This window comes from Dipodomys spectabilis, unplaced genomic scaffold (assembly GCF_019054845.1).
Source record: "Dipodomys spectabilis isolate Male_0828 unplaced genomic scaffold, ASM1905484v1 ptg000060l, whole genome shotgun sequence".
In the NCBI taxonomy this organism is placed as follows: Eukaryota; Metazoa; Chordata; class Mammalia; order Rodentia; family Heteromyidae; genus Dipodomys; species Dipodomys spectabilis.
In genome coordinates, this window is record NW_024870737.1 from 1,456,969 (window position 1) to 1,470,993 (window position 14,025).

Here is a 14,025-nt window from a genome sequence, read left to right on the forward strand (position 1 = left end):
CTCTCCCTCCTTCCTTCCCTCCTTCTCTCGTTCTTTACACAGCACTAGGATCAGCCATGATGTCATCATATAAGCCCTCTTTCCTCTTTTCTACACAGTTCTCTATCTACCTACCTTCTCTACCCTCCATTCATTTTGAGGTCCTGAAGGGCAGATGTTATTTTACTTTTTTCCCCATTTGACAAGGTGCTTTGCCCTCAAAGGACCCTTGCTAAGTATTTGTTAGAAGGAGATTCAGAAATAAAGGTTTCTGTGAATTACATGTCCTCTGTTCCTAGAGAATATAAAAGCATGTAATTCAGAGAAATATTCTTTGAGAGCAATGTTAATAGCAGTACTCACAGGAATGCGGTTTCGGGATCTAAACGTTGCAACTCTCCTGAGGTCGTCATCAGAGGTACGATAGGGAACCACTAGAAGAGCAGGGTAAGTGTCACAGAGTTCATAGCACTTATTAATAAAAGTTATTCTCCAGTGGTGATTGGGCAAGCCCTGCAGGAAAAAAGAGGAAGTCTAAGTCAATAACACATGACTTCAGACTTTGCATTTTGGCTGGGGACTCTTTTTTCTTCTTTCTAGCATTCGGTGTGCATGCTTCTTTGACCCCAGGGTGATGACAACCTACCTATTTATAATAAGGATGTCAAATCAATAACCCAGACATGAAGGACATGGACAAAACACTGTGGTCTCCACATTTTTAAACTATCTTTTTGCAAGTACACATTCATTTGACTTTGATATCTTCCTTTATTTGATGTCTATACTACTCAGACAATACAGATAAATCCAAGTTCATCTCCCACCCATGCATCCCCCACCTCCAAGAAAATAACCATATGTAATGCTAATCTGTATCTAACCGAGGGCAAAAGAGATCAGGTAACTTCTCACTCAAAACTGAATGAAAGCTATCATCTATTACCAACTGAAAGAGGCGAGGCTTATGAGGAAAAATCACAGAGGGGAAATAAAAGAAAACCCCTCAGGGGAGGCTCATTTCTCCACCTCCTGTGAGTGTTTAAAATTCAGTCATTTGGGACTGAGGTAACCCTACAGGTTGTGTGAGTAGTACAGTCATTTGCATTTTAAATAGACTGCTACTGTGACAAGGAGATACCTTCCCTCCTCTCATCTACCCACAAAATGATATCCCATATGGACAAAATCCAGAGGTGGTGGAATACTCTCCCCCATACTCACAAATGCACAAATACACACACACAAAAGTGAGCTAGGTGGGTGTTTGCTTTGGGGACAGACATTGTACCTTTTCTTTAGGTCTGGCCCTATGTATCACGGACCAAGCAGATGCTGGGTCTGATGTTGAATCCAATTAGAGGGGTTTAAGTCCCATCAGAAAGTTACAAGAAAAAAAGATTGAATATAATGGCAGTCTAGAACAAAGTACCTTCAGAAGTTCATATACACATGCAGTCTTAAAAATAGGAACTAAATTTGCTTCAAGCTTACAGCTTGAGCTAAAGAAAAGTCTTAATATTTTCAATAATGTTCTAGAAATATGATAACATACTTTGCTATCTAATATTTCAGAGGTCTCCATAACATGACAATTGTTTCAGTGGGTTTTTCTTCCACCTAAGTAGCCAACCAGTCTAGGAAAGAGCTCAGTAAACTGAGAGGTATTCACAGACTTTGAAAACTCAGTTGTCTAAAGATGATGTATGGAAGCAATGGGACACACTACCTCACACATGTAATCTAGAGCAAAACGCTGACACATAATCCCAGAGCATCAAATCTGCTTATGAATATGCAAAGCACTGGGGAAAATGGGCTTGAGCTGGTTCTCAAAACTCATCCAACAGATATACCAACTATTTTAAGAGTTTTGTAGAAGAATTATTAATAGTCCATTGCAGCCAGGCACTGATGGGTCATGCCTGTACTCCTTGCTACTCAGGAAACTGAGATCTGAGGACCCCAGATCAAAGTCAACCCGAGCAGGCAAATCTGAGAGACCCTTATCTCCAATTAATGAGGAAAACACTGGAAGTGGAACTGTGGCTCAAGTAGTAGAGTGTCAGTCTTGAGAGGAAAAGCCAAGTGAACGCTCATGGCCCTTAGTTCAAGCTCAGTACTGGCATGCACACAAAAAAACGTACATTGCTAAAACTCTTAGTCATTCTACACATTTGGTTGTATCAGAGGTCAATGATAAAAACAATTATTAATATACAATCATCAAATGTTTTGTGAAAGACATCATTGTAGTAAAGCAGTTCAAATTCATCTGAATCTAAAATTCAGAATGATTATAATTTAAAATTCATGGTGATAGTTAAGCTCCCAAATATAGAAATAAATAACAACATGAATCCCCAAAAGTAAAATGTAGAGAGGTTTGGATTTTCTAGATCCTAGGTATCTGACTCATCTCATAAGATGAAAGTTTAGTTTTTCATATAGGGATACAGAAACTGGTCATTCAGCTTTAAAGAGACTTGAATTGTAAATTGTACACAGTGACAGAATGAATTACAGTATACAAAATGTGGCTAGTGCCATGGCCATTAAAAATACTAAGCAAGGATATTACTGGTTCTTAGAGACATACTGCCCTATGCATGAGAACCAACACATATCAGACAACATCTATCAACTTACCTGCCTTCTATATTCTTCAACTGGATTATACACAGCCCATCCATCTACATTATACTTCTCTTCATTTAAAAATGCAAATAATGGCTAGGAAATGCAAAGAAATGAATTGAAAGTTCAGTGTGACCAAATACTGTATTAGTAATATACCTTTTGATTTTTCACAAAATAAAATTTCACTGAATTTTCTGACCATGAAATTACAACCCAAACTGAGACTTACAACAAAGATCCGTGGAAAATTCAGGCCAGATGTACACAATTTCTATCTGGAGTAATAATTACTTTTGAAACATCAATTTTCTATGGCTACAAACATCTCTTTTAATTTGCTTTTAAAATGTAGCTCCATAAAAAATTTTTTGATTTTTCAGACCAAAAAGTATCTATCAACTTTAAACAGTATTTTCTAACTGTTTAGGTAAAAGCCACTAAAAGTATAGAAATTTAGGAATGATTATTAAACAATGTACCTATCTCAAAAGAGTACAGTGACATGTTTATCTATTTAAAAGAGAACTAGGCCATTGGAAAACTTTTAATTAACTGTTTTTTTTTTTTTTTGCGAATTCCTAATCAGAGACCTCATATGGCTTCTCTGTATGCCCACTCTCAAGACATTATTGATGAATTTCTTAGCTTCAAATGTCATCTGTCCACTGGTGGCCAATATAGCACTTCCCTGGGCTCTAGAAGTGTCCCTGTAAGTGCCGACTGATGCTAATACCCCTCCCCCCACACAAAGCCACACTCTTGACTCCAACTTACCAGTTCTGCTATTTCTAGTCCACACACTTCAGCCAATAACAGCCCTGACCTAGCTCACTAAGCCAAGAATCTTAAAAAAGTCATTTTTGTCCTCCACCTGACTAATACCCTGATCTATCTCTTACTTGGCTTGGTATAATAACTTCTGACTGCTCCCCTGGTCTTCATCTTTACACCTTGAAGGTCAGAGTAAGAGTGTGCCACAGTTAAGTTAGGTCAAGTCATTTCCCTGTCATGATCCCCTGTGGCTTTCCATCTGGCTCAGAGTAAAAGTAGAAGTCCTTCCAATGGCTAACGTGGCCATGTGCCATCTGGCTGCCTTTCCCTGCTCACTCTGCTCTGGCCACACTGGCCTCCTGTGCTGCTCCCTGAAAGTTTACAGCATACATCAGCTTCAGGGCTTTTGTACCTATTCTTCTATCCTCCACGATCCTCTTCTCTTGTGGCTGATTCTCTTATTTCTCTCTCATTTCTGACCAAAAGTAACCCGAACCAAGATCTTCTCTGACACATTACGGAAACCCAACATGCTACTTCCTCCAACCATGCCCTTCCCACCTACATCTTACTCTCTCGCATCACTTATTAGCATTGGGCTTATCACATGGGCACTTGCTCATTACTGGATCTCCACTGTCCCCTTTTTAGCACATTGACTCCAAGGAGGTGGTCACTTGCTTTGTTCTTATCTTCGATCCTAGTAAGTAGAACAGTGCCTGCTCCATGGTTGAAAGAACACATATTTGTGGACTGCATAACAACTTGAAGTCCTATAACCCCTGCACACCTGCTTTCTCTGGAGGGTCCATGGCTGGGACCTTTTCCTCTATGGATTTCCCTTCTCCAGCAGTATCGAAGCACATGTTTTCCCCAAATTTCCCCAAGCATGCAGCACCCTCAGCAGGCCTCAAGTCTACCAGTGCTAGGTGAGAGCTTTGTGCTCTGCACAGTGATCCAGACACTGATATAGCTAAGCAATTCACTGAGGCTCAAGCCTGAGATAGAACCCCGAGCGATGCTTAATTATTCAGTCCTGCTGGGGAAAATCAATGAGCCCTATGAACTGAAGTCTAACTCAGACATTGGGTGAAACAGAATGAAATTATATGGTGTACTTTATCTATTAACAGAATCTTTGGAACAAACCTAAGGCATTCTCTGGGTAAGATATCATCACTTTGAACACCTGCTACCATACCGGTCAGTCCCTGTGATCTTGGCAAAGTTGTAGATGGCAGAGAGTTTGAAACATCGCAGATTTTACAAGAAAACTTGGAAATAATGTCTTGTCTGCAACATGATTTTTGTTCCTTTGCTTTTAGTTATTCACCTGTTGCCCATGAAGCTCAAGGAAATATGGAATGAGTGCTTAAATGAATGGATGCTTGAACATTTTTCTAGAGAAAAAAATTAAGTTCAATAATACTATCAGTGTTCATTAGCATGCCAGAAGAATTTTCAAGGTAAACTATTATCTCGCAGTCACTGATATTCAAGCACCTTTTTAAGCCACAAGCATCCTTTCTTCTATCTTATGTGAAAACTGCTGATGTTACAGAAAGTTATAGAATTATTCTCAGCTGAAAACTATATGGCCTACATCAAAATTACCTCCATAATTTCCTCAAACACAAACAACAGGAAGTTTTTTTTTCCTCCTGAGAGCAAGGAGACAACATCCCCATGGTAGCTATATATCAGGTGGCCTTTCTCAAGAATGTCTTTCTACAGTGACAGTTCACCATTGTGAATGAGGTCAAGGTATTGTTTACTCTGAAACATGCCTATAACAGGCTGGCGACAGAAACAGCTCCCAGTTTACTCTTGATGCTAAGAGTCTGGTCACAACTCAAATATTTTGTGAAAATTAATTGATTACATAATGGTCCAATACTTCTCACCATGAAATAAAATAGCAACGAATGTAATCTATCTTTACCATCTAAATAAATTAGCTTATAGTTAGTTACATGACAACATTTTTCTTTTTTTATGACATTTTTCAAAAGCATTGCTTACTAGTGTAAGTTTCCACAAACAACTTGACTCAACTGAAACAAGCATTCTAGAAGAATGAATTCAAAGAAATATGCCAGGACCTAATTTCCAGAGATCTTAGTTATTCCTTTTCTCATTATATATGCAGATGAGAGAAACAAAGCAAGAATTTTATAATATAAGCTCCCAGTAGGAAAAAAAAGATGAACATTGAGTATTAAAGCAGGTCTTATGAAATCCATAGTCTGCATATCATTATTGCTTTTTAAAACTGTAATTATGCACAGCCTTTATCAAAGGAAACAAAAATAACAGACCAACATTACCTATAACTTTGGAAAGTCACTCAGCTATAGTAATTCACATGCAATATTTACAGTCATTGTACAACTGTACAAATTACATAGCTTGAAAGATATGCAATGATTTGTAATTTAAATCCATTATCACTCTGTAAAGTTGAATTTTTTGTTGTTGTTGTTGGTCATGGGGTCTGAACTCTGGGCCTTTGCGCTGTCCCTGAGCTCTTCAGCTCAAGGCTAGTGCTCTACCACTTGAGCCACAGTGCCACTTCCAGTTTTCTGGTGGTTAATTGGAGATAAGAGTTTCATGGACTTTCATGCCTGAGCTGGCTTTGAACCACGATTTTCAGATCTCAGCCTCCTGAGTAGCTAGGATTATAAGTGTGAGCCACCAGCGCCCAGGTGAATGTGTTATTTTTAAAGAAAGTGTTTTTTTATACATTTTTCCTTAAATTCTTTAAATACTAGATGGGGATAAATAAACTATATAATTATTATCCTATTTTTACTTTCTAGAATCAACTACTTAGATGTTGAATCAGAAAGTAGACAGAAATGGTAACTACCACTGCAACAAGTTTTTACCAGCTTGTTCTTTCAAACTTTCTTCATCATTATCAGACTTCAATTACTACACTACAAAGTATACATATCAGCCTTTAGATTCTCATCCTCCTGGTTTTTTTTTCTTTTTTTGGGGGGGGAGTCCAGTCATGGGGCCTGAACTCTGGGCCTGGGCGCTGTCCCTCAGCTCTTCAGCTCAAGGCTAGCGCTCTACCACTTGAGCCACAGCGCCACTTCCGGCTTTTTTCTTTTTGTTTATGTGGTGCTGAGGAATCGAACCCAGGGCCTCAGGCATGCAAGGCAAGCGCTCTACTTCTGAGCCACCTTCCCAGCCCCCTCCTGGTTTTCTGAAAACTGTTTCTCAGTGCTTTTCCTTGGCTACTGTGTTTCCCTTTTCAGTCTTTGCCCATCCCCTTGTGCTCTGACCTTTCTCCTCCTTTCCTAATCTATAATTTCTCTTAGAATACCTAGGGTCTCAGATCTTCAATAATTATTCACAACCTACACCTCAAGCAGACACTTTATTCATGAGCTCAAGAGCTTATTTCTCAATATTTCTGCATAATAATGCCTCTATCTTTATTTACTAGTATATGCTCCAAGACCTCACATGGATGAGTAAAGCTGCTAGTAGAATGAACCCCTGTATAGATCGTATTTTCCCTGAAGTTTTGTCACTTCGTACCAGAGTTAAGCTGTCTGGACATCATTATTGTAAAGTATGGAGTTCCCAAGGCAAAGTGGAAACTGGTTACAACCTTCATTCTGAAAACTATTCAAACTCAAGTTATTACGCTTTTAGTTGCCATTTCTTTTCTTGTCTGGATCATACATTCCAATAATTGTCCCTAAATACTACCTCATGTGGGTCCATTTTGTCCATTAATTTGGGAGATGGAAGGGCCATGGAGAGCACTGGGTGTGGAATTTTATCCATTAACTACCCTCTTAGTAGGAAGTCCTGTTTACCAGAGAGGAAATGCTAAGGTCTACCCTGATTTCATCTTTGCTTGGAGGAGAATTCCAGAAAAATGCAGCCCCAGTCAAGCAAAGTCTGAAAACAGTGGCAGTGTTGTGTCAGGTGATAGTGAGCATTTGATGGTCAGTGCAGTCTGTGTGGCTTCTGAGTCAAGGTGCTTCCTTCCCCAGGGCTTGGCCTCTGAACTGGGCTAACCGGGGCGGGTTTACTCCAAGAAGTCCAAGAAGGATGTCTATTTCCCATCTCACCCCTACTGAACCAGAATGTCTATGGGATGACTTCTCTACTGGCCTAGTCTAGGAAGGACTATCTGGAATACACCAGGAACCTTGAGAATTTGTACTGAAGCTAGTAACTGCTTTAATTTTATTTAGTTACATTGAGGCAATCGTGCATTCTCAGGAAGTTGCTAAAAAATATCAAGAGAGATTGCATATAGTCAATGCTACCTTCCCAAATACTAATATCTTTTATAATACAAGATGCTATTAAAAATAGGAAACTGACCGCAGAGAACATATGCTGTCAACTGCCCAGCTCTGGTTCCCCCAAGTGAACATTTTATCAGTTCTAGTACCTACTAGTCAAGAGATACAATACATAGAGACTTTTACAAAAGCAATCATGTACATTTCTCCAGATCAAAATAGCACATAGTAACATCTGAAATATGTTAAAGGACAAAGTTAAGATGAAAACCTCTGATTTCACACTAGGGATAAAAACAGTTCTGACATAAAAAAAAACCATAATCTGTCATTTGAATTTATATGTACTTAGCATTGCTATGTCTTGTCCAAAATGACAACAGATTTTAGTTTTAACTTAGTTGGCCATTATTTTTAGTGGCTCCAATCACTAACTACTTATTTTCTTGATCAGTTTTACTATGTATTTTTAAATTATTATTCATTTTTATTACCTTTAAGTAGTTCTATGAAGGGGTTTCAATTCAACATTTCAATTTCAGTTTTGCTATGTTTGAACAGGAATTTAAGTAAGCCTTCTTTCTCATTTAATTTCTGAAATATTTTTAATTGAAAATATATAAATGCTTCCATCTACCACTGAAGGACACAGAAATGTCTAGATACCTCATTCCCACTTTTTAGATTACAATTAAGAAACAAGATCCCTTCATAGAAGAAGAGAGGTTTTGAAAATTGGCATTATGTGGACAGTCTTTCAGTGTATGTATTTCACATGATTTGGCATTAGTGAGTTCATACAAATTAGTTTGAAACAGTTATTCCAAAAAACGGACAAAAGTTTCAAAGGTCAAAGACAGTTTCGCACATAAATTAACATTTATGTTTTCATTTCTGTAAATAATTTTCCTGATCCTATTTCTATTGCCCACTAAATCCATAACCTTTGTACTGGCTCATCACCTTTACCTATTTATCGATTCAGGAAAAAACCAAAAAAGTACATCTGAAATGACATTTGAAACCATTTTGGAAAAGGAGTACTCTTAACTACTCATCCATAATCATAATCACATCATAATCATGACATTTCTCAGGGCTTATCTGCTGTACCTATTTGCCACTGTAATTCCCTCTCCTGGAAATTTTGGTTACATCTATGAAAAAAGTGAACCTACCAAAACCTACAATATAAATTATCCAGGCCAGAGCTCAGGATCTACACCTCCTATTTCACCTGCCTCCTAGAGGTCTATAATTGGTTGTGCCACAGGCACTTGAGCCTTAGCAGATCCCATGTAGAACTTCTTTCTCACTCTTTTATCCAGAAATCTTCCTTTTGGATCACAGCATTCTCCCTCTGACTATATTCAATCACCATGTAGACCTTTCTGAAATTCATTCTCTCCCTTCACTGTTCCATGTCATTACAGATCAAGGAGACTAATAAAGATCCCTAGAAATGGTTTCTGTCCCAACACTACTCTTGTCCTCTTAACTACACATCCTGTACATAGCAACCCAGGAAATCTGTGGGAAACACAAGTCTAATCATGTCATGTTCCTGCTTATGTAAATGGCTCTCTTCACATTTAGACAAAAATTGAAACTTGGTGAAGCAGGCACACGAGGCATTTCAAGATTTGACTTGCCTTGCCCTACAGTACCACGTTTTGCTGCCAGTCCCACATGTGCATATACACTCTATGCTCTGGACTTGAAATGCTATGTGGGACCAGGGCCAGTCTGGCTGGCCTCTTCACATTTAATGACTGTTCTTTCAGTCTGGCCTGGCCAGGCTTTTGCCTGATGAATGCTTCCCTCATCTTTCAGGATTCACTTCTCCTGGGAAGCCTTCCTTTCTTGCCCCCATGGCATCCCATGTACGTCTGAAGAACTGAGTATGTCTGTGCACATCACCCAGGAAAATGGCCCTCCTGCTCCTTGGGGTCAGGCAGTGGGTTTCAGCTCTAGCTTCTGGAGCCTCACCACAGTGTAGACATTCTGCAAATGCCGGAGCAAAACGAGGGGGAAACGAATGAAAAACGGGGAACAAGAAAAAGCTGGCTTGCCCTTCTAGATAGTGCAAGTTCCATTTCTAAAACTTCAGCAGTTAACAGAGAGCTACAGGTGCATAAACATGATGACAGAAGCAGGAAAGAAATATAAGGAAGACAAAAATGTTTGAATAATTATGGTAAAAGGAAAATACAAAAAGATTTCCCTGACTAGGCCTTGTGAATCATTTCTCTTGCTGGTTTTGGCCTGCATCCTTTTGCTGCAATAAGTCATACCTGAGAACCACCACATGTTGATTCACCTCCTAGTGAAGCAATGTACCTGGAATTAGGAATGTTTGATATATACTCAATATACCAAGTAGTATTTTTTAAATTCCAGAGCAAAACCATCACAAATATAGCCAAAAGATATGAGAAAGGTCCCCATGGTGGAGGCTAAAAGTCTGTTTGCCATGAGTTCTAGAAGGAGAAGATGTGGTAGAGGTGGTCAGGGAAATCAATGCTTATAGATGAGAAAGGAGTAAGGGTTGTCTAGATAGGAGGCCAGAGAACAGAGGGCCAAGTCTGGGAGGAAACAGGAAGGACAAAGATTGAAAAACCAAGATTAGTTCCTCAATTAGCCATGTTTACTCTTTACTCAAGACAAACAGGCCCTTATACTGATCCTCTATTGTAGGATAATTCACACCCTTCATTCAAATAAACAAAAAAGACAGAGGCTAGCTAGGTGCTGGTGACTCATACCTGTAATCCTATCTACTCAGGAGACTGAGATCTGAGGATCACGGTTCAAAGCCAAGCTGGGGAGGAAAGTCAATGAGACTCTTATCTCCAATAAGCCACCAGAAAATCGGAAGTGGCACAGTGATGCAAAGTGGTAGAGTGCTAGCCTTAAGCAAAAAAGCTCAGGGATAGTGCCCAGGCCTTTAGTTCAAGCCCCACAACTGACATACACACAAAAAGACACAGGCCTTTATTACTCAGCTCCAGTTATCTTACATTTGGAGTAGAGCAAAAAGGCCACAAGGTCGTAATGGTTCAATGTTTAATTCCCACGACAAGGTTTGATGGCACCAAAGCTGGGCAAAAAGAAATGACTCTGATCTGACCATTACACAGTAAACATGAGCTGAAGGGTCACATGTATTCGGTAAGCATGTGCAATTGCTATTTGTGAATTAACATATATGTAGAAGAAGCTAGGCAAAAGGAAACAATGAAAGAAATGGCAACCCAGTGTGACCAATGCCTGTAAATGCCTAGGGAACACGGTCAAAAACATAGCCTCCATCTTTTGGATGCGGTGCACAGCACTCTAACCCTATCCACAGTAAGGCTTTGCAAAGCCAGCTACTTCTGTCCATTCACCGGTGCCCATTTCTATTGACACACCAAAAAAAGGAAACTACACGACTGCCAATCATCTCAGAGCGTAACTAGTAGGAAATACTGTGAGGTCCAAGCTCATTCCAGAATGTCACAGAAAAGTGGGAAGTGCACAAACACAAATCTGAATGAGCCATGGTACCCTGAAAGCAGTAAGCCCATGCAGGGTCAAAAGATGTAAAAGAGAAAAATGAAAAACCATTTCTGAAAATTTCTTTTCATTACCTACTACCGCCTCCCTTATTTCCAACTTGTAGTTCAGATGCTTTCTAGATTTCATACTCTGACACTGAAGACTTTCAATGGGACCTTTATCAAAGTGCAACTCATGGTTTGTTAATCATACAACTAGTTTTTATACAGCATCTTTCTTTTAAAGGACTTAAAATGTTCCACATATCATCACAATCACTTTATAAATAGTCTTGTTGGGAGGGGAGGAGTGCTGGGTGATCATCCTTATTCCTTTACCTGCTGGGAAAATGGTGCACTAATAACAGAGCAGCTGACATTTATTGGGTACTTAGCAAGTGCCAGGCAGTGTCATAAGCACTTTACATTTAATCCTCACAAAAGCCCTATGGGGTAGAAGCTGTTATTATCCCCATTATAGATGAGAACACTAGAGCACATAAATATTATGTGACTTCCAAGGTGGCTAAGCAGGGATGTCACTGAGCCAGATTCAGACATGGGCCACGAATCTCATATTCTGGACTTTGCAAACAAATCCCTTCTGGGTCTCCCATGCTGCTCAGGCAATGGCAACTGGGTTTTGGGCTTCTTCTCTTTAGATCTAGACTTGTATGATATGAGCCTGTAAGCCATGAATTTACTCATAACACAAAACTTTCCTTTAAAATATTTTTTAAAAAGCCAGGCACTAGCGGCTCACGTCTGTATTCCTAGCTACTCAGGAGGCTGAAATCTGAGGCTCATGGTTCAAAGCCAGCCCAGACAAGAAAGTCCATAAGACTCTTATCTCCAATAAACCACTAGAAAACTGGAAGTGGGACTATGCCTTAAGTGGTAGAGTGCTAGCCTTGAGCTGAAGAGCTGAGGGACAGCGCCCAGGCCCAGAGTTCAGGCCCCACAACCAACAAAAATAAATAAATAAATAAATAAATAAATAAATAAATATCAGCCAAGGCTGTTGGTGGCTCATGCTTATAATCTTAGCTACTCAGGAGGCTGAGACCTGAGATTTGAGGTTCAAAGCCAGCCTGAGCAGGAAAGTCTTGGGAGACTCAACTCCAATTAACCACCCCAAAAGCTGTGGCTCAAGTGGTAGAGTACTAGCCTTGAGTGAAAACACTCAGGGACAGTGCCCAGACCTTGAGTTCAAGTCCTAGCTCCAGCACAAAAAAAAAAAAATCAAGAAAATTTATGCATGGTTGTAACTATAAATATTGTCATGTTTATTAATGTTGATATTAATTTAAAATCTATTTTATGCCACATATTCTATTAAATAGTGTAGTCCAAACTTTCTGGTCTATGGCCCATGATTACATGTAAGTAGTACCCCTTAATACTAGGACCCAGGATATGTGCGCAACACACACACACACACATGCACACACACACACACACACACCACACACACAGACATGTTTCATAAAATGGTACTTATTATGTGTTATATTAATCATATTTCCTAGTGTATTCCATTTAAAGAACTGGTTGCACATATGTTCACTGATTTTATGACTCACTAATAAGTTGGGACTTATAGTTTAATATAATTTATATGATCTCTCTGATAATGCCACCTGGACAGAAAAGGAACAAGCAATAAATGAAATCAATTAAAGAGCTTTCCTACTGAAAATGTCACCTCAACAAACTATTTTCTGCAGTGCTATCAGGCCCTATTCACATCATGTATAGTTTTGATTTCTGCCTTTAAAAGATTGCTGTAATATCCAAAAGGATTGTGACACTGCTGGGAAATGTAGCATTTACTTAACATTACTATTGAGTTGGGTGTAATTTATGAGCATTAAGCCCAATTTCTAGTGTTCAGAAAGCAAAGATAAAACAAGAGAAGAAATGTTCTGGCTGAAAAAGAAATTGTTACTTATGAACCATGCACACCGCACTGGGTTGACAAATACAGAAAGAGTAAGTTAATGGCTTGTGATGGCCTTGGTGTTGCTAAACAGCTGAAGGTCAATTCAAAGCTGAAGTCCACACATTGAGTGTTGAAAATTCTAATGGGGTGGGAGGCAAGAGAGCCAAAGGGGTGAACCGAAATAAGAAAAGCCCACCCACACTCCACTCACGCACAGCTGGCCTTGCCACCCAGCTCTCCTGGCCTTGGGGCCGAGTTTATGAAGCCAGCAGCAAGTTCCCTTGGGACTCTAAATACTGATAAAGATCACCAAGATCCTCGGCAGCTGCTGCAAGTTTCTAATATTAACAGTGATGTTTTTCAAGCAGGGGCCTTTGTATTGTTTGATGTGATCAGCCTTGGATTGTGCTCCCAGGAAACACCTTTTTGGCACACGCTCATAGTCCCCACTGGGGCAGTTTGGAAACTTTTCTTCCCCCTCTGTCTCTGAGGAATCGTCCTTTCTTTCCAAAACTACTTTCCACGGAGGGCCTGGTGCCCCACCAATCCATTTGCCTTCTCAAGGATCCTGTTCTAGAAATGATCCCTTCTCCCTTTTGCATTGAAAAGAGGCAGAGCTTCCCCCCTTCTCTCTACAAATACGTTCATTCACCTTTCTTACATGCTAAGGGAGAAAAACTTCTTCCTCAGCTATGATTGCTAACCCTACATTTCTATTCCCTTTCCTTTTTCTGTTTAACCACCTACTTCCCTAACGAAACAAACTGGGGTTTCTGTCTTTTCCACCCCTATGTTGTTTTCCTGGCTGGCAAAAGCTCAACAAACTTACATCAAACACTGCATGAAGCACTGAAAATACACAGATAGTGAAAGAAAGCTC

General features: G+C 39.6%; 1 protein-coding gene across 3 annotated transcripts in view; it reads right to left on the minus strand.

The window, feature by feature from the left end:
- The window catches only part of Mtm1 (myotubularin 1), a 90,266-nt gene that overhangs the window by 25,571 nt on the left and 50,670 nt on the right, over nucleotides 1-14,025 (minus strand). For all 3 annotated transcript variants that reach the window (XM_042680388.1, XM_042680387.1, XM_042680386.1), the window contains exons 7-8: nucleotides 2,629-2,712; nucleotides 343-492 (exon numbers count right to left, since the gene is read on the minus strand). In XM_042680388.1, the coding sequence (XP_042536322.1) occupies nucleotides 343-492; nucleotides 2,629-2,712 (234 nt within the window). The remainder of the gene's footprint in view (nucleotides 1-342; nucleotides 493-2,628; nucleotides 2,713-14,025) is intronic.